General features: G+C 42.1%; 1 protein-coding gene across 5 annotated transcripts in view; it reads right to left on the reverse strand.

Moving 5' to 3' along the window:
* Positions 1-21,887, reverse strand: part of MYO6 (myosin VI) — a 151,377-nt gene that overhangs the window by 89,156 nt on the left and 40,334 nt on the right. For 3 of the 5 annotated variants that reach the window (XM_023517268.1, XM_023517267.1, XM_023517266.1), the window contains exon 2: positions 4,335-4,477. In XM_023517268.1, the coding sequence (XP_023373036.1) occupies positions 4,335-4,451 (117 nt within the window). In that variant the 5' untranslated portion in view covers positions 4,452-4,477. Of the gene's footprint in view, positions 1-4,334; positions 4,484-21,887 lie in introns of those variants that run through there. The other 2 variants (XM_012809530.2, XM_012809529.1) reach the window with 1 other exon arrangement.

Below are 21,887 nucleotides of genomic sequence, written 5' to 3' on the forward strand. Positions count from 1 at the left end.
TCATGTGGAATCCACTGCACAGGTTCTCACTGTTACAAATGTAAAAATGTTTGTAGGATAGATAACAAAGGTAAAATTAATCCATAATGTGTGTTAAGCATATTAACAGTAACATAAAAGAATCTATAATTTGTAACAATGATTCTACAGGAAAATGCATTTGGAAGTAACTGCTAACGCCACACTCTGACGTGTGTGCCCCCTTTCCACAGCCATGGCAAAGCAAGCAGGGACTCCTCAGGTCGGACCGGACTCCAGGGAGAAGTTCCAGCCTGTCGGCAGCCACCCAAATAAAAAGGCTCCAGGAGGTTAGCAGAGGGGGGGCCGAGGGAGGGCAGTGACAAGGTGGAGATTCAGAGCTGTGTGAAGGTCCAGTGACGAGTCCTGGAAGATGCTTCTCATTCTCCTCCTTCCTGCCCCAAATCACCACCAGCCCCGTCTTCCTCTTCCCATCAACAGAAAATCTGTTTCATTAAGACAATTGTTTCCTCTTAGCAGGAAGGGGCTTTTTTTTCCTATAAAAAGGTGACAGAATAGATAAATAAAACAGCCCCTAAACTTGAAGATAAGATAGTCCAGCAGGGAGTGGGAGCTGAATGTAACCCATCATCCCTAATAAAGATTACAGGAGAGCTAAGAATTTATACCACTCCTCAAAGCAAAAAATAATCAATTGTATCGCATGGGAGGAAGGAAAGAGTATCCGAGGGAAAACTTCAAAACCAAGGTGACCTCAGTCTGACTCTTAAAAGAAAATAAGTGTTCGCTAAGCAAAGGGCCATGGAGAGTGGCCCTGCAGGCAAAAGGAGCATCGTGAGCGACCATAGGAAGCAGCCAGCATTGCCAGCGTCACGGTGAGGGTGGACAAACACTGCAGAGGAGAACCAGCGTGCGGAGTAAGTGTGCAGTGAGAGTATGAGGGGGAGACCGGACAGGACGTGAGACCACAAAGGGGACAAGGAGAAGACAATTCCGACCTTCCGTGCCGCATGGGTACGGCTTCAGCCTGTAGGTCAGCCTGCTGCAAAGATGGAATATGAAATCAATTCAGAGGGTCAAGAGAGCATCGCTAACAAAATAAAAGGTATTAGAAAACAGCAGACTGTACAGCATGTGCCACGGGTGCTGCACTTGACCAACCGTTTCATTTGTAAGCACACGTGCGACTCACACCACTGACGTGCACACTTGATCGTTTTAATAATTTGCCATCTGTAAGTGTACAGATCAGTGGTAAATACATTTACATTCTTCTTCATTCTTCTTCTCTCCTTTCCCTCCTCCCCCATTCCGTATAAATTCTCACACACACACTGCCTGATGCAATGTAAAATCATTTCCTTCTCTAAACTAAAAGCTTGAAAAGCCACTGTTCCTATCAAAGGTGTGTCCCCTCCCTCAGTGATGCGCCCACTGTACCAGCGCACAGGTGCCCCCAACTGGCCTCTTGCTTTAGGCACTTAATTCCTTGATGACATTTTTTTTTTTTTTTTTTTTGAACCAGAGCCTCAAGCTGTCCCCCTGGGTAGAGTGCCATGGCATTACAGCTCACAGCAACCTCCAACTCCTGGGCTCAAGCGAGTCTCCTGCCTCAGCCTCCCAAGTAGCTGGGACCATGGGCGCCCGCCACAACGCCCGGCTATTTTTTTTTTGGTTGCAGCCGTCATTGTTGTTTGGTGGGTCCGGGCTGGGGATTCGAACCCACCACCTTAGGTGTACGTGGCTGGCGCCTTAGCCGATTGAGCTATAGGTGCCGAGCCTCCTTGATGACATTTTAAGGCTGGTGATCTCGGACCATCAATGATCTAAGCAAGAGACTGCTCCTCTTACGGATCTATTTAACAATCTGATTATTATTACACTGCTTATTAACACAGGATTAGAAAGTAGGGGAAGAAAGTTAAGATTAAAAGTAACCCCTGAGGGGACCTCACCTATGTGCATGATGCAATGGTACATTTCAAAACTATTAAGAAATGAGTATAATTGTGATGGATGTGTTAGTTCAATGTAAGCATTTCACACTGTATATCGAAGCAGTACCCTGAACCCCATAAATGCATCAGTGTATAAAGTTACAATTTAATAAAAATTAATAAAAATAAAAGTAATCCTTGGCTCAGCGCCTACAGCACAGTGGTTACGGCACCAGCCACATACACCAAGACTGGAGGAGTTTAACCCCGCCTGGGCCAGCTAAACAACAATGGCAACTGCAACTAAAGATAGCTGGGCATTGTGGCAGGTGCCTACGGTCCCAGCTACTTGGGAGGCTGAGGCAAGAGAATCGCTTAAGCCCAAGAGTTTGGGGTTGCTCTGAGCTGTGACGCCACAGCACTCTACCGAGGGTGACATAGTGAGACTCTGTCTCAAAAAATAAATAAATAAAAATAAAAATAAAAATAAAAAGTAATCCTTGAGGGCAGCACCTATGGCTCAAAGGAGTAGGGTGCTGGCCCCATATGCCAGAGACGGCGGGATCAAACCCACCTCCAGCCAAAAACTGCAAAAAAAAAAAATAATAATCCTTGAGAATTTGTTAATCCTCAGAAAGGATTTCTGTGGAAAGCATCTTCCACTTTAGTTTACAGAATTACCTACAGATCCATAAAATTTGCATGACTCCCTAATTTAAACTGTTTTATTAGTGTTTACATATGCTCCTGACTAATAAGGCACAGCTTAAAGCACATTAAAATATTTGAAATATGAAAACACATATCCCCACAAATCAAGTTTCTTCTATATTTGAAATGAATTATTTTGTCATCTGTGGCTATAACAGAATATTAGGGAATATACCCTTCATTTCATTTTGGCCTTCTGATTTACAATGCTCATAAAATATTTTAAATAAAAATCAAAAGGCTTTGGCTAGGTGCAGTGGCTCACGCCTGTAATCCTAGCACTCTGGGAGCCTGAGGCAGGTGGAGTGCTTGAGCTCAGGAGTTCGAAACAAGCCTGAACAAGAACAAGACCTTGTTTCTACTAAAAATAGAAAAATTAGCTCCACGTCACGGCAGGCACCTGTACTCCTAGCTACTCGGCAGCCTGACGCAGGAGGATCTCTTGAGCCCAGGAGTTTGAGGTTGCCATGAGCTATGATGATACCAAAGCACTCTAGCCTGTGTCCACAGAGTGAGACTCTGTCTCAGGAAAAAAAAAAAAACCAAAAGACATTGAACATAAAAAGTAATTGGGCTTATTGTTCTAATCCTTTCTTTTTTTAACACGTATTGCATTGTAAGTACAAATAGATCCCTGTTAATAAGAGGGAAAAACCAGAAACATTTGTCGTTCCTTTCCTAAGGGTATCTTTAATTGGCCACCTCTAACATGGCACATTATAGTATGCATTTCAGGTCCTGGGTTGTTTACAGTAACAGAATAGTTTTCTCTGTGAAAAGACCTCAAGAGAGATCCACCTTGTTTTTCTAAGGTTCCCAGAAGGATAGCAGTCATATGGCATTAGTTAACTAAGTATCAGCAGAGTATAAATTATTCATGAACTTGTGCGGTCTAAAGTAAACAAATGACATCCACAAATTTCATTTAGTCAGAACTGTTTAGCAGGAATACTTATTAAACTGAAAATGGTGAAGTTCTCCCACAAAGACAGACCCTACCAGTTCCCATGAAGATTGAATGAGAGATATTTACAACTGATGCCTTCTCTGTAAGCAATTCATAACTTGCGGTCACTTTCCCTCCAAACTCGCCTTATGCAATATCTAGTTCATATCAAAGCATAAAAGTAAAAAGATATGATACATACAGAATTAAAGCGTATTTTTACGTTTTAAAAACTATCATTATACAAAAATAATAGTAGATGGATAGGTTTAAGTGCCTTTACTTACCAGAAATATATTTATCCAAATCCCATGCTAATAAGTGTAAATAAATAAAAAGCTTTTCAAGCAGACCTTATCTAGAAACTAAAATAAAAGCTAACTGTGATAATATAACCCCACCTACTTTTTATATTTTTTACCTCGTACCATGTTGAACACATCATAGATACAACTACTGATGATCCCTTCAGTAATGGCTCCTAACAACTGGAGGATGAAAGGGGCGTGGGAGAAGAAGGAATGGGAGGCTCACTGAATTTCTGATTTTATCAGAGGACACCATAGTTCCCCTAGAGTACTGCTGATTTAACCAAAGAAGTCAGCAGAAAACTAAGATTCCCTTACCAGGAATTTGCTTTCCCTTATACTGTGCCAGGAATATCTACTTCTTAAGATGGCAGACACCTATCTTTAAAAAAAAAAAAAAAAAGCACTATTTTTCAAAGAACTCACATTTTGACGTCTTTCTGAGACACTCACCTTGCCGTTATGGTTCAAAGGCTCGATTGTTAAGCTGTCAGGGCCAATGTCCACAATGTTGCCCATCTGGAACCCATCTGTGGGGTGTGGTGCCCAAACGGGCTTTCCATCCTCCATGTTTGAAAGGGGCTATCCACTGTCTCCTATTTAAAAGGAACAAATAAAGCAGCATGAATAACTAGAAATATAAAACAAATTATATATCTGTTTTGAAAGTTCACATCATCCCACCTCAGAGAAACACATCTGCTCTGGCCACAGAGAATCCCCCCCACACCCGCAAGTCCTTTAGAGCAGGCCCAGCAGGAGCTGCTCCACCTTCAGGTGACACCCACCCCACCCCCACTGCTGAAGGGTGACTGCAGTGGGTGGTACACACTGACTAAAAGGGGGAAAGAAGCCACCTGCTGGCCCAGCCTGGTTCACCAGACCACTCCTCTTACTACTTAAAGGACTCTGCTTTGAACAGTCATAGGAGCAGATGTTATCATGTAAAGACAGCTAAGAGTTAAAAAATAAGATAAAAAGACAGGTTACTTGCCCTGAACACTGTGCCTCCCACTGAGAATGCAGGAATGTGCTCCCTGTGGTCCTCTCACAGAACCACTCCACACACTGGGTTTACAGGGAAGCTGAGACCCCTCCCCTCCCCTCACTCTGTCTTTCTGCTTAGACACAGGATAACAACATGTTAAGACGGGGTGTCTCCATCCTCCCCATTTGCTGGCAAATTTATAACCTTCCCTTTCTTTCTCCTCAAAAAAAAAAAAAAAACTGTTTTTGTTGTTCTTGTTGGTTTTCATAAAGGAAAGACTTACACACAGGCCAGGCATGGTGGCTCATGCCAGTACTTCTAGCACTCTGGGAGGCCAAGGCAAGAGGACGGCTTGAGCTTAAGAGTTGGAGACTGGCCTGAGCAAGAGCAAGGCCCCACCTCTACTACAAACAGAAAAATTAGGGGGACATCCTGGCATGAGCCTGTGACCCTAGCTATTCAGTTGACTGAGGCAGGAGGATCACTTGAGCCCAGGAGTCTGAGGTTGCAAAGAGCTACGATGATGCCACTGCACTCTACCTAGGGTTACAGAGTGAGACTCGGTCTCTTTCAAAAATAAACAAAGAAAATGACCTACATACAATTAAATGTATTTTTAAGTATAGAGGTTCACGGATTTGGACAAATGAATGCAACCATTTAACAGACACCCCAGTTGATATGCAGGACACTTGCATGGCCCCTGAAAACGGCCTCACGCCTCCTTCTGGTCAACCCAGCACCTGTGTCACCCCACTGCTCTGTCAGCTCTGCCTGTCCTTGGACTTCATGTAGATGAGGCCATACAGTATGTGTGCTTTGTGTCCAGCTTCTCTCATTCAACAGAACGTCTCTGGTATTCAACACATCCAACTGTCCTGTTGTGTGCAGCAGTCCCTGCAATGACTATACTGCAATTGCTGTGAATTCTTATCCAATTGTTCAGTTGTCTTTCTTTTATACTTGGTATTCTGAGATTTAACATTGAACATAAATTCTGTCTATTCAGAGTAGCCAGAAAAATCCATGACATGCAAAATACCCCATTTTAATGACCTTGGATGCCATAAGACGAGTGTGTGATAGTCAGTGCTCTAGTAAGTGGGCCCAGATGTCCCGTTTCAGTATCTCGATGGGAACTTATTTTTTCATTACTTATCTATATTTAAAGAGGAGTTGATTCGTGTGCTTTATCCTCCTCTCAAATCTGGGATGTCCATGGGAACGCTTTCATGGATAATATCCCGTGACAGGATGTTTGGCGCACAGCTCCGTGAAGAAGCTGCTAATTACACCGTGTTTGCAAGGTGCTTGCTGGCTAATGCCTTAACCGTGCAGTGGCGACAGGGCAGGCTGCTTTCTCTAGCCAGCAAACGCTATTAGGGTGCATATGATTCTAAGTTAACAAACTACATGAGGATTGTCCAGAAAAGTGAGTCAACAACACTGCTTTGGAAGCATATTCCACATACACATCCATGCTCTCCCCCTAGACATCCTGTCCCACAGCTTTAAATGCCATTTATACATGAACAATTCCCAAATTTATTTCTCCAGCCCAGACTCACATTGAGTTCCCAGACGTTTGCTTACCTAACTGGCACCTCCTCATGGATGTATCTAATACATGGAGTACTGCCGTTACTGGGGTGCCGCCCAACACCCCAGCCTGTTCCTCTACATATCAGTAAAGGCACCATCAATACTCAGCTCAAGTCAAACCTGGAGCCATCCTCAATTCCTTCCAAATTCATGTCACCCACAGAATCTTGCTGGCTTTATCTCCCGACGGCATCTCAAAGCCACCTACTTCTCCGCATCTCCTCTGCCATCCTAGTCCAAACCAACATCGCCTTTTATCAGGCCTTCAGTAACTAACTTAGCTGTCTGTTTCTATTCTTGCCAATGCACAAAGATCATTCGTAATCCCACCAAAAAGTAAATCTGACCATGGCATTTCTGTTCCATCTGGGCATGGAATATTCCTCTGTGTCCCTAAGGCCCAGAACACAGCAGGCAACCCAATATTCACTGGTGAATGAACAAATTGTTCACACAGCTTGGGACAAGTAAAAGGAGAGGGTAGACTAGAAAGAGCTGAACGGTCTTAAAACCTCGACTTGCAACTCAGCCCTAGGACTTTGGCTAGCTCTGAAGCAAGTTACTTAACCTCTCTGATTTTTATCTTTGTCCTTATCCATTCGGTAGGATACTATCACGTACCTTACAGAACTGCCATGAGGATTAAGTGACAAAAAATTGAGATCACCATTCTAATGCCACCAAACAGATACTAGTTGCACCTGGCCCCTTTCCCTCCCCCCGTATCCCTTATTTGAAGCCAACAATTTCAAGACAATGGTCTTGTGGTAGTTTTAAATACAAAGGGAAATGACAGAATACTCATAGGGGATCACTTAGGAATAATTATCTGAAAAAGAAAATCACAGCAAAGTAAAACCCCAGATCCAAAAAAGACGGGCAAGTTCTCTCTGGGTACAGTGGCTCTTGCCTGTAATCCTAGCACTCTGGGAGACTGAGGCAGGTGGATTACCTGAGCTTAGGAGTTCAAGACTAGCCTGAACAAGAGCAAGACCCCAACTCTACAAAAAATTTTCAAAAAGCCGGTGCTATGGCAGGGGCTACTTGGGAGGCTGAGGCAAGAGAATCACCTAAGTCCAGGAGTTGGAGGTTGCTGTGAGCTGTGACACCACAGCACTCTACTGAGGGTGACAAAGTGAGACTCTGTCTCTTAAAACAAAAAAAAAGACATCAGCCCCACAAGGATGGGGAGAACCAAAGAAGAGCCTATTATCAGCAACCTTTTGTGAGTTGGTAAGCAAATGGTTGAGAGGCAACTAACTTGGCAATCCTAGGAGAGCTAAATACCAAGTCAGGAAATAGAAAAGATGAAAACCAACCCAAACTGTGCTACAGAATCCTAAAAAATCACATGAACTAGCTCGGTGCCTGTGGCTCAAGCAGCTAAGGCACCAGCCACATACACCTAAGGTGGCAGGTTCGAATCCAGCCCAGGCCCGCCAAACAACAATGATGGCTGCAACCAAAAAATAGCCGGGCATTGTGGCAGGCGCCATGGTCCCAGCTACTTGGAAGGCTGAGACAGGAGACTCGCTTGAGCCTAGGAGTTGGAGGTTGCTGTGATCTGTGATGCCACGGCACTCTACCCAGGGGGAAAGCTTGAGGCTCTGTCTCAAAAAAAAAAAAAAAAATCACATGAACTACAGTACTATGTAGTTCTAGAACCAGGGTGAAAGGAACCTAAACTAACAAAGACTAGGCGATAGTTCTCTGAAAAAGAGACTTCCTTACACATACTCCACACTGCTGGGCAGATACCCTATCCCCTGATCACCAAGAGGAATTATCTAGAGGTTATTCTCCAGAAGAAGAGAGAGATTTCTGGAATAAGAAACACCAGGAGCGATTGAGGTTGTGTACACAAAAACTGCTGAGTAGAGATAAACTCTCTCCTTGAACCAAACTTTCCTCTGAGCTCTCTACTTGACAAGGCCTTGATCTTAGCTCTCCCTCTCTGTCCTGTCCTTGTCAAGCCTACACAGCCCAGTTTTAGCAAGAATTCTGCAAAGTGAATTTAGAGAGAATCCCTACCCTTGATATCTGATCAAGTTCCAAAGCTCCACCACTCCCCAACCAAGAACGTAATTCCTTGACCTGCCCTCAGCAAGAATCCTGGTGAGTCAGTTTAGCAAGCATCTCCATACCCTTGACGTCTCCTCTTGGTAATTTTCCGCCGGTCCACTGACCTTCTCACTCTGCTCTTTGGCCACAGCCCTCAACTGTCCTTGCTATAGTCAGAGTTGACCCCCATCTCTCCCCTCCTGCTATACCCCTCGCGATGAACTGAGAACTGAGTGCATGTGTCTGATATGGACTAAATTTTATTCTTCCCAAATTCCTATGTTTAAGCCCTAACCCCTGATGTGACTACATCTGGATTCAGTGCTTTTAGGAGGTAATTAAGGTTAAACAAGGTCAGAACGGCAGGGTTCTAATGAGACTGGCTGGCGGCTTTATGAGAGGAAGACACACACCCAGGAAAGGCTGTGTGAGCTCACAGCAAGGCATCTACCTGCAAGCCAGGGAAAAGACACAAACCAGAACCCAGCCCTGCCCACACACTGGCCTCAGATGCCCAGACGCCTCAACAGTGAGAAAACGCATTTCTACTGTTCCGTGCATGTGTCTGTGGCATTGTTCCTTAGCCCTCGTGTACCTACTGTGTGGCTGAAGACAACCCTTACTCGCCATGTGTAGCAGAGAAGATAAAAGGTTGGACACTTCCAGTGTAAGATTTACTAGAATAACTATCTTTTATGATGTCTTCATTTAATATGTTTTTGGACTCATAAATATTTACAATATCAAATTTTCCAGCATTCATGAAGTCTGATTTATTGAGCCCACCAAAGAAGATAAAATTCTTTCAGATTTACTACCAGAAAATCTTAAAGAACACTCACACAATCTTAATTAGTTCTAACTAAAATGTTTGCATATGAAGGGTACTTAAAAAGACATTGTAAAGAGAAGTTAATTAATTAATTTTGGAGACAGGGTCTTGCTCTTGTCACCCAGACAGGAGTGCAGAGCTCTTGGGCTCAAGGGATCCTCCCACTTCAGCCTCTCTAACAGCTAGGACTACAGAACTAAAATTAGCATATGCCCAGCTAATTTTTTTCCTTTTTTTTTAGAAAAAGGGTCTCACTATGTTGCCCAGGCTGGTCTCAAACTCTCCACTTCGAGAGATCCTCCCACCTCAGACTTCCAAAGTCCTAGGATTAAAGGCATGAGCTACTGTCCCTGAGTGCAAAGGGAATTTCAAAAAGATAGTCTAAAGTCCTAGTGCTGTGGTACTAGAACCCTTAAACACAGTAAAACCTACCTACACACACACTGCAGAAATACTAAAGAAATGATAAGAATCAATGGGGTTAGAATTAAAATTCCTGACATTCCTAAAGTTATTCTAAAAGTGATAATACATCATCATCAACTGAAAATTATCTTATGTTTAGTATTGAACTGACAACTGATACTGCGTGACTAAAGCAAGCACTAGCGCCGTGCACTGCGGGGACTACAGAAGGCTGTCAGAGGCACCACGGTCACTGTTCATTCAGCCTTTGCTAAATGTGAAGAACACAGAACCAAGAGGCTCCATGGGGAACAACGTAGTAGAGGTGAGAGTGACAAAAACACACACACCCATGTTCCTATTCCTTTTAAAAAGGACAGTTGTCACTCTAGGAAGCCAAGGCGGGCAGACTGCTTGAGCTGAGGAGTTCAAGACCAGCTTGACCAAGGGGCAGACTTTGTCTCTAAAAAATAGCAGGGTTCCTACAGTCCCAGCTACTCTGGAGGCTGAAAAAAGAGGATTACTTGAGCCAACTCTGCCTAAAAAATAAATAAATAAATACAAACTACAGTTGTGTTATATACCATCACCTTACATTTTACCAGTGAGGGCATTAGAAATTGAGCACTCAATACAAGTAATATGGGCTTGGGCTGACAAGACACCAAAAGGAAGACAGAAACAGGGTAAACAGAACCCTTCTAAGACGACCTTGGTGTCATCCATTCTGTAAGGATAATCTACCGAGCTATCTACTCTGTCCCAGGCACTGTTAGGTGCTAGGATATAATGGTGAGAAACTGAGGCAGGCTGTCTGACTTCGGGGAGCTTTCAAGCTAACAGGAAAACAATCACTTGGATTAGAAAGGTAAATAAAATTGGTAAAATCCCTGCCCTCGGAGATCTTAAATTCTGGTGGTAGGGACAAGGGAGCATGGAGAGGTGGGGTAGACGTACCAAATTTGCCTTTTTTTTTTTTTTTTTTTTTTTGAGACAGAGTCTCACTATGTTGCCCTTGGTAGCGTGCCATAGCATCACGGCTCACTCCAACCTCCAACTCTTGGGCTTAAGCAATTCTCCTGCCTCAGCCTCCCAAGCAGCTGGGAATACAGGCACTTGCCACAACACCTGGCTGTTTTTTTGTTGCAGTTGTCATTATTGTTTAGCTGGCTGGGCTGGGCTCGAACCTGCCAGCCATGGTGTATGTGGCTGGCGCTGTAACCACTGTGCTACGGGCGCTGAGCCCAAATTTGCCTTTTAGAAAGATTACTCTTTCGTCTGGCCAGGCACTGGCCTTGCTGATCAAAACCATGTTATGTGCACCTTTGGCACACCTACTCCAAACTGGCAACTCCTCTTACCTGTATCAGTCTATGCTGATACGAGCTTCCCTGAGGTCCAGGTACTCTGAGAAACCTGGGTGCCAGGCAACAGTTGGCTGTGGCTCGTGCTTTTTCTGTGTACTTAGCACAATCTCTCATTGACCATTTCAGTTCCACAAGAATTTATTTATGCCAAATAAATTCTAAACCAAAATTCTTAAAAACCATTTCAACAGGGTTCCCCTCAGTCACTAAACTGCCTTCGAGAAAACCTTCCTAGAAAACACACCTAGTTAGAAGTTAGTCTTCTTCAGTACAAAGTATGAGATTTATCTTATTGTTAAAATACTGTATTATGAATTAAGAGAATATTAGTATTTAAATTTATTGTGAGCATCTTGGCTTTACTAACAATAAACAGTCATTAACTGGGAAGAGAATGCCCACCACTAAGTCCAAACTCAGGACAAAAAAAAAAAAAAAAAACAGAAAACATCTTGAGATTAGTAAGATCTAAAACTTAACTATCTCAATATCATAAAGATGTAATTTTGATATTTATTTGATCATTTTTTTCCATGAATATATATTTAGGACCTACTATGTGCCAGGCACTGTTTTAGGCTGAGATACTAGTGAGAACATACAGAGATCAATTGTTTTTCAGTATAAGAAAAAGAGAAATGTCTACACCAGCTACAACACCCCTTCTGAAGGTCCAGGTGATCAGAGCTCTGGTCCTGATAAGTGACCATTTTTACAAAGTAACTTCCAATAACCTAAGAAACTCCAGTGTAACAATTAGAGATAGGTGCATTACCACTTGATTCCTAAAAACAGCAAACATCAAGGCTAACTTCATTCTAACTGGTAGAGCTAAGATCAATGTACCAACAAAAAAAGAGTATAAAATAAAAGCCGATATTTAACACTTCATTAATAAGTTCATCATATGGTTATTAAATATTTTAAAATGTCTTTAAAGATTTGAAAAATGATACTATCATGAAAATTACTAAAAATGTCATATAATCTGAATTGTGAAAATTGGTTAAATGAGTTTCTTACAGATTTTTAGAGAAGAAATCATAAACTGTGTTTCAGGCATAAACTCCTGAATAAATTACTATCACCAAACCGAACTGGATTTAGACATAATTCAAATATTGTAAGTAGACAATCTTTACAGACAAGCTAGCCAAAAAGTAAGACTATTCTAGAAAAAAACCCTGCATTCTTCAGAAACTAAACATCCCAGCTTACTTGAAAAGTTCAAAATGTCTTTCGCCAGTGTTAAAATAGCAGAATATGATTGCAAGATATGAATTTTTCCCAGGTGATTTATTATCCAATGAGTTCATCCCAAACAGACTTAGTTGTGTTAGACTTGAAAGTTACTTCTTAAAAGTCGCTGGTTATGCCAGGTGCAATGGCTCATGCCTGCAATTCTAGCACTCTGGTACGCTGAGGCAGAAGGATTGCTCGAGTTCAGGAGTTTAAGACCAGCCTGAGCAAGAGCAAGACCCTGTCTCTACTAAAAATAAAAAAATCAGCCAGGCCTTGTAGTGGGCGCCTACTTGTAGTAGCTCCAACTACTTGGGAGGCCTGGCAGGAGGATCACTTAAGCACAAGATTTTGAGGTGGCTGTGAGCTGGCTGACTCCACAGCACTGTAACCTGAGGCAAGAAAACGAGACTCTGTTTCAAAACAACAACAACAAAAAGTGTGTTAGTCTTTCAAAAAAAAAGGAATTATTAACAGACCTAAGACTTTAATTCATACTTTAATTCTACTAAGGGATAATGCTGGGCTCCCCAAAAGTGGTTAATGAAAGGAACAACCAAATTTCCAAGAACCAGGGGGTTCTTCAGACCAAAGAAAGACGTCTTGTCCAGAGAGCCCTGCTCAAACTGAAACATTTTACAGGTTAGATCACAGTCTCTGACCAGATTTTTCAAAGACTAAAAGGTCTGCCAGTGAGCAGAACCGTACTCTGTCATTAACCAAGGTGGTAAGAAGCCTGATCAACCCTCAGTCTTTTAAACATATCTCTGGCATTTTAACTCTTCCCCGATATTCCCCACATAGAAGTTGGTTCCATCGTCATATTATACCTAGAATCTGACTAGTTCCCACCAGCGTGACCGATTCCACCCTGGCCTTCAACAACGTCTCTCACTACGCAGCTCCTGATGGGTTTCCCGACTGCCCCCTTCACCCACAGACCCAGCTGTCACTGGAGCAATCTGACACTTTTTATAACATGTCACATCACATTCCTGCTCAACATTCACCACATGCCTCCCATCTCGCACAAAAGCCTAACTCTTTACAGTGGCCCACGAGACCCTTCCCAAATTGTCTCCCTTGCCTGTGACCTCTCTGGTGTTATGGGCTCCACTGACCCACACATAATTCCTGGCTACACGGAGGAACCCACGGAGCTGCCCAGTTCAGGACTGGCACTGGCTGATCTGACTGGGTCTTCTGCCAGAGAGACAGCACTAGAGTTTGCCCCTATCGCCTCTGAGTCTTTTGTTCCATTATGATTTTCTCGGAAAGGCTTCCCTGCCATCCTCTTTAAAACACCTGTAGCTCAGGGCTCCAGCCACATATACCGGACCTGGCGGGTTCAAACCCAGCCTGGGCCCACCAAACAACAGCAATTACAACAAAAAAATAGCCGGGTGTTGGGGCAGGTGCCTGTAGTCCCAGCCACATAGGAGGCTGAGGCAAGAGAATAGCTTAAGCCCAAGAGTTTGAGGTTGCTGTGAGCTGTGACGCCACAGCACTCTACCAAGCACGACAGAGTGAGACTCTGTCTCAAAAAAATAAATAAAATAAAATAGCAACCCACTTACCCACTCAAACCCAGCAAACCCAATTCCACTTCCTTACTTTGTTATTCCTATAGTACGTAACATCTGACAGACTTATATACTCCACTTATTTAGCCAGGATTTTGTTTTGTACACTGCTATAAATCCAGAACCCCAGAAGAATGTCTGGCACAAACCACAAAATAACCAGCATCACTGCAGTAAGAAAAAGAACCAAAAGCAAAGAAATTTCACACCTTAGCTTCATCACAGCAACTACAAACCTTTCTTTAGGTTTTCTGAAATACTGAAAATAGACTGAAGAGATCACCTTGTCCCTGAAGGCCCCCGAGTTGGGACCCTCAGTACTGTTCAGCAGCCCCCAGGGCCTGGCCTGTCTTCGTGTTGTTAGAGAACCTATCTCATGGTGTTTCCCAGTGACTGTGCTCACCCACTCACGTTTGTTCAGCCTCTGCCCCTTCTCAATTCTCTTTGGTTAAAGAGTCAGCAAGATCTCAGCAACACGTCTCAGGGTAGATTCTTATAAAGAAATAAGAATCCAAGGAAAAGAAGGTAACTGTCGGTGGTTAACTAGGAATTTCTACTTCACAGGAGAACTCTGCAAAACCTCATTATTTACTGAAATAGGTCTTTGAAGAACAACAGTCTTTACAGCTGGGAAGAAACAGTAAATATTGTACTTGACTCCTCCAGACACTTGGCTTAAAAAAAAAAACAAGGCGATCATGTTAATGGAATCAATAAATCTTTTTCACGAAACTAGTCAAGTGTCACAGGATTAAAAGTTGTCAAGTGCACATTATTTAATAATATTTCTCAGCCCCTGTGGACAATAGTCATTTCACTACCTTTTATAAGGACAAACTGAAAAATATGTACAGATCTGAGGAACAATGTTTATTTCTCAACTAGCAACCACCATTGGGACAGAAAACAATCAGAACATAAAATGTTAAGTCTCTGAAAAATTCATTCCGAAACAGTGCCGGCAGAGAACAGAGGGATTCACCTGATTTGACTTCTTCTGGCTTTGGTTATCAGAGAAACTACACTTACCTTGTGACTATAAATATAAAAAACTATTTGGAGTAGCAACACCATAATGAGACTGTATAAGCATTAAAAAAATATGTTTTCCTACAAATGTAATCATCTTTTCAGTATATAATGTCATACACTTGTGGTAGGACTGTTTGCGGAGAGTGCAGCTGGGACAGGGCTGTGAGTCATTGGGTGAAATTATTACAAATGCATTCTACAAACATTTACTGAATTCCTACTGCATGCCAGGCACAACACCAGAAAAAAATTAATATTTCTCATCTAAACAAAAAAGTCAAAGCCTACTTTTTCTAAACAAAAAATGAGGCCAGGTGTGGTAGCTCATGCCTATTATCCAAGCACTTTGAGAGGCTGAAGCAAGAGGATCAGGTGAGGCCAGGAATTTAAGACCAGCCTAGGCAACACAAAGAGACCTCATGTCTATAAAAAATAAAATTAAAAATTTAACTGAGCATGGCAGCACATACCTGTAGTCTCAGCTAACTCAGGATGCTAAGGTGGGTGGATCTCTTTAGCCCAGGAATTCAAGGCTGCTATAAGCTGTTATCAGGCTGGTGCACTCCAAACAAGGTGACAGAATGAGACCTTGTCACTCCCCCCCACCCCACACACACACAAAGTACACACAGAAATAATATTACAACATTACCTATGGTGGCTACTAAAAGAACCTGAACTAACTGCAAGAGCAGACAAACACAATGATAATACTCCAGGCACCCAAATGCCGTGTCCACAGGCACCGTACAGTGGGTGAGGTCAGTCCACGTGCACCTCCCCCTCGCTCGCCGTCGCAGGTACAGTACCATGGGTGAGGTCAGTCCACGTGCACCTCCCCCTCACTCACCGTCCACAGGCACCGTCCCGCGGGTGAGGTCAGTCCACGTGCACCTCACCCTTGCTCACAGTCCACGGGCACCGTACCGTGGGTCAGGTCAGTCCACGGGCACCTCCATCCACAGGCACTGTACAGTGGGTGAGGTCAGTCCACGTGCACCTCCCCCTCGCTCACCGTCCACGGGCACAGTACAGTGGGTGAGGTCAGTCCACGTGCACCTCCCCCTTGCTCACAGTCCACGGGCACAGTACCGTGGGTCAGGTCAGTCCACGTGCACCTCCCCCTCACTGTCCACGGGCACAGTACCGGGGGTGAGGTCAGTCCACGTGCACCTCCCCCTCCTCATCTTTTCCCCAGTTAAGAACATAAGACGCCAAAACTGGCAAAAATCATGAAATGGGAAATGCCATAATTTCATGACATAAAGAAACATCCTCATGCAAACTCTACACACAAACACTACCTTCCATTATGTAAATTAGAGGGGAAAATGCAGATATTTTCCTGCTTAGAAGTCCATTTGGCCAGGCAAGGTGGCTCACATTTGTAATCCTAGCACCCTAGGAGGCCACAGCTGAAGAATTCAAGACCAACCTGAGCAAGAGCAAGACCCCATCTCTACTAAAAATGGAAAAATCAGCCAGGCATTATGGCGGCTGCCTGTAGTCCCAGCTACTCAGGAAGGTGAGGCACGAGGATCACTTGAACCCAGAAGTTTGAGGTTGCTGTGAGCTAGGCACTCTAACCTGGGGCACCAGGGCGAGACTCTGTCTCAAAAAACAAAACAAAACAAAAGCTACATTTGCTTGCATGCTCACGTTAACAACTCCCTAGGACTAATACTTTAATATTGATCTTGAAATTTCAAACACTGATGATAAACTAGAAAAACAGGCTCAAATTCTCCTAGGTCCACATTGCTCTTCCCTATCTACCATCCCGTCCATCTCTGACCTACAAACAGCTTGGTTCTTCCCCGACTGAGGTGGTCCACACAAATGAGGAGCCAAAGTAAACACCGTCTGTGAGAGCATCCTGGCTGAAACGGTCCCTGGAGGACTTAGGCTTCAGGGAGAAAGGAAAGGAAGCTGGATCTCGAATGTCTAAGTATCTCAACAGAGAAGCAGAGAGGAGTATTTTGGACAAATGAATAGCAAAAGCAGAAATCCAAAGATGTGAAATAGAAAGCTGAAACACCGGATGCAAGTGTTACTATACTTAGTGTGAGTGGAGGGTTTATGGGGAGGGAGAACAGGAAAGAAGGTTAGCGGAAGATAAAGATGGACAGATAAAGGCAGTCTTAATCCCAATTCTTTTACACTCAGTGGGCAGCCATCTAATTAGATTTGCATATTAGAAAGATCACCAAGCTCTGGTAAAAGAGACTGCATGCAAGAATCCAATATGAGGAAGAAGAAAGACCAAAAACAGATGAATGCATAAACAAAAATCAGTAGCAAATAATTAGTGAATGTATAAACTAAAATTAATAGGCTTAGTAACTTTCAAATAAAATTAAATGAAAACAATACATACATGAGATGTTTAATTCTTAAAGATTGTAAATTGGCCACAATTTTGGTGCGATTTTGTCAGAAACCCACTAACAAGCAAATTCAATACAGTAATCATCTTTTAATGCTGTTATTCAGGTAGATTTTTCTATTATTCCCATCTGTTGGTCTGTAACTATTTCCCAAATCAGATATATTAGCTGCTTGTCAAGTTAGCATTTCTCAAAAACGTGTTGGATTAATAAAGCTGAGGAAATACAGTGTATAGCAGATTCTCAAAACATAGATAAAAATACAAAGTTTAACCAAGTCGTTGGCAAAGTTTAAGTGGGAGTTAGTCTTTTTTTTTAAGTAGACTTCTATAAACCTCCCCTCCGTAGCCAAGAAAATCAAACACTCCAATGGGAGTGTCTCTGACGGAAGTAATACGCCTGGGTTTTTGATTTTTGAAAGCAGGACTTGAGACAAACACAATTTATGTGTTACTATGATCCTTTATAAAATATATTTGGTAAAAGCTCAAGGGTTTTGTAGAGGCACCTAAACAATGATTCAAATAGTTCATTTTTCCCAAAGAAAAATTATCAATCACCCTAAAATGTAAAATACTTATTACATGATCCAAAGTTCCTTATGTCTTCCCAGCTCATAAAACATGGCAGTATCTCAAAGGAATGCTATTCATAGGGTCAAAGGGCTTCAGTTTCCCCAGAGTTAAAAGTATGCAAACTGTTTTTCTGTTTTTGGTTTTTTTTTTTTTTTTTTTTTTTTTAAGCAAATCTCACAGTAAAAACCTTCTCTTCTCTGGTGCTTTGGGCACTCTGCCTTTAGCCTAACCACCAACACAGCTGCCCACCGTTTCCTTCGAAGCTGCTGCCTCCCAACACCTAATTCAGTCTGGAGCCTTCACACTCTCAACTTTCTTTCCAGTCCCTGGTTACAAGGTTCAGATAGATCCAAAAACTTTAAGTCAGAATAGTTCAAGTACTCTGTTACTGTTGTATAATCTCATTCATTCTCTGGACTTAATGACACAGTGATTATTCAACAATTAAAATTCAACTCAGCTACAATTTAGTCTCAACACACAAGAATTACCATCCTGGAAGAGAATCTATTAGAACTACTGAGTATTCTTCATGAAGGATGAATTTCTTCTCAATGCTTTTTTTTTCTTTCAGTTTAGTTGTTCACTTAAAGCAGTACTCACAATTACAATCTATCACAAATGCCATTAAATATTAATACAGCGATTCACGAGGATACACAGTTATATTAATTTTATTGAGGTGATAAAAGAACACATTTTATTTTCTAAAAAGCCAAATATACTATTCAAAAAGGCTTATCTAAGGTGGCCATAAAGTTTGTGTGCTATTTAAAATCGTGTGTGATTTAATATTGCACATGAACTTTATGGCCGCCCTGTATAACCCACAACAGTGCCTCTCACCGACCTTCTCCTTTAAAGCTGCTCCCCAGCTATCATTCTGGGGCTCGGCTAAACTCCTCTCTTGGGTACATATCTGAGTCCTTGAACATTCAAAAGATCTTTATTCCACCTTCATACTTACACTACGGATTGAAGACACACAAGCATCATTGAGCTCTGGGTTGAAGTCATTTCTCTTCAGTATTTTGAGGTCACACTGGAGTATATTTAGCTTCCAGAACTGCCACGCAAATCAGGTTCCTGATCCCTGAGGGCTTCACTGAAGGACCGTGTCATAACCGGGAGCTCTACACATCCGCAGTAACTTGGCAGAGTGTGCACTGCCTGAATTCATGATGTCACGCACTCAAACATGTTCTGATATCATTTCTATTTTTAAAAGTATCTTCCTGTTTTCTGTTCTCTCTTTCCAAAAGTTCTATAATTTAACGCTGTGTTTCTGTGAGACTGCTGCTCTGCTTGTCCACTCTTCTCCATTTTCTCTCTGTACCCCTTTATTCTACATTCTTGTTCTTGACTTTCAAATCCCTCTACTGAAAATTTTATTTGTAGAGTCACATTTTGAATTTCCCATCATTGTCCATTTCCTTCTTTTTTCTAATGGCTACTGTTTTTCAAAAACAAAAAGGTCTTCTTGTTTCCCATCCATATTTAGAGGTCAGTGTATAACTGACTAGCAACTCTATAGAAGGATTTGGAGACTTAACAGACTTTATTCTCGAGCAGCGGTTCTCAGCCTTCCTAATGCTGCCACCCTTTAATACAGTTCCACATGCTGTGGTGACCCCCATAAAATTATTTTCGTTGCTACTTCATAACTGTAATTTTGCTACTGTTATGAAACATAATGTAAATATCTGATATGCAGGCTGTATTTTGTTACAATGGGGTCCTGACCCACAGGTTGAGAACCTGTTCTAGAGTAACTAAGTATCACTCAACTTCCAGTAGGGATGCTCCCAACTATTATCACCTGTTGGTCTCCCCAGATGAAGTTCAGCTGAAGTTCAGCAAGGCAGTTTAGGACCAGGAGGCCTAACACCTCTTCACATACAGTCTTTCACCCAAATAACACTATGTTATACCCTGAGTCATCGCCCTCACTTGCTGTAATAACTGGAAGCTCTGAATTCTAAGTCTTTCAAGGATTCCTCGGTTTGATTTGATCATTTCTTTTTGGTTTTCCCTTCCGCAAGATCTCAGAGATTCTTCAGAGCAGAGATTCCTCTGCTTAACTAAATCAGATTGTACGGCTCTATGCCGCTATCTTTCAAAACTGTGCTGAAATGTCGGTCTGCTATTGCTGCTTATTTTAATCTCTTTGCTCTCGTAAAATTATAAAAATTCCTATGCTGTCATCATAATGAAGTTTCAGAAGACAGAGAAGATATAAATGTATGCAAATAATTCCCCATGTTCAACAAGAATCCCTGTTTAACCAAAAAACTTCATAGACTAATTCACTGTTACTTTCATCATTGCCTTAAGAATATTTATTAATCTGACAATTTCATATTTGTCATTTTAATTATCTTTAAAGCCTCAATATTTAATATAATTATTTCTTACATAAGAATTTTAACTTAACCTATATTTTATTTATTTTTATTATTTTGGTTTTTTTTTTTTTTTTTGGAAACAAAGTCTCACTTTGTTGTCCTCGGTATAGTGCTGTGACATCACAGCTCACAGCAACCTCAAACTCTTGGGCTCAAGTGATTCTCTTGCCTTAGCCTTCCAAGTAGCTGGGACTACAGGTGCCTGCCACAACACCCAGCTATGTTTTTTGTTAGAGACAGGGTCTCACTCTTGCTCAGCCTGGTCTCAAACTCCTGAGCTCAAACAATCCACCAACCTAAGCCTCCCAGAGAGCTAGAATTACAGGTGTGAGCCACTGCACCCAGCCCCTTTAACTTAATCTTTAAAAGTTTGCTATAAATCGGGTGACTGAATTATTTTCCTACTGATTTGTATTCTAATTTTCTTTCTATTTAGGTTCACAGTTCATCTTGCATTGTATTCTAATTTTCATTATAATAATGCAAAAGAGGATTAATCCTAGAGTATGGAACAATCTTTTGAGATCTTTTAAATGTTAAAGTCATTATGAAAAGAAAATAAGTTTCACAAAAGTGCTCAAATACATACAATAAATGAAAAAGCACAATAAAGGAAAAATATACGTACCCAAACTATCAGAACCATTACTATTGCCGATCATTCTTCATGCATTATACCCACCCCAGGCTAACAATCTCACAAAAAACAAAAATTTAGGGAGAACCCATAGCTCAGTGGGTAGGGCGCTGGCCACATACACTGAGGCTGGCGAGTTCGAACCCAGCCCAGGCCAGCTAAAAACAACAATGACAACTACAACAAAAAAATAGCCAGGCATTGTGGCAGGCGCCTGTAGTCCCAGCTACTTGGGAGGCTGAGACAAGAGAATTGCTTAAGGCTAAGAGTTTAAGGCCGAGGTTGCTGTGAGCTGTGATGCCATGGCACTCTACCAAGGGCAACATAGTAAAACATTGTCTCAAAAAAAAAAAATTAGCATTTTAGCTATATTTGCAAATGCCATATTTTAAAATCTAAATAAACAGTTCTACATCTGGGGTTTTTTCAGCAGGTACAGAACTAGGAAAGCTTAAAGAAACTCTACTACTATGAATAAGCCAGAGAGGAAACAGTGCTGTTATTTTATGGCATAATAACAGAAAGGGAAGTTTGAGATATTCATTTCTGGGGTACAAACTTCTTCTTTCCTTCCTTTGTAAGAAAATAATTATGGAGCCCAACGTACTTCTCAAGAATATCGTAAGAGCTTCCTTTGCTAACAAGATACTGAAAACCCACCTCATCGTCCAGGGTAACTTGCCAGTATCTCTAAAGCAGTGGTTCTCAACCTTCCTAACGCTGCAATGTATTTTCATTGTTAAAAACGGGTCGCGACCCACAGGTTGAGAACGGCTGCTCTAAAGCAAAATAACTTAAAAGCCCTAGATTGGATCAAGCCATGAAATACATCATCCTGGCTCAGCGCCTATAGCTCAACCGGCTAAGGCGCCAGCCACGTACACCTAAGGTGG

This window comes from Otolemur garnettii, unplaced genomic scaffold (assembly GCF_000181295.1).
Source record: "Otolemur garnettii isolate 467f Iridium unplaced genomic scaffold, OtoGar3 scaffold00107, whole genome shotgun sequence".
Taxonomy (NCBI): domain Eukaryota; kingdom Metazoa; phylum Chordata; class Mammalia; order Primates; family Galagidae; genus Otolemur; species Otolemur garnettii.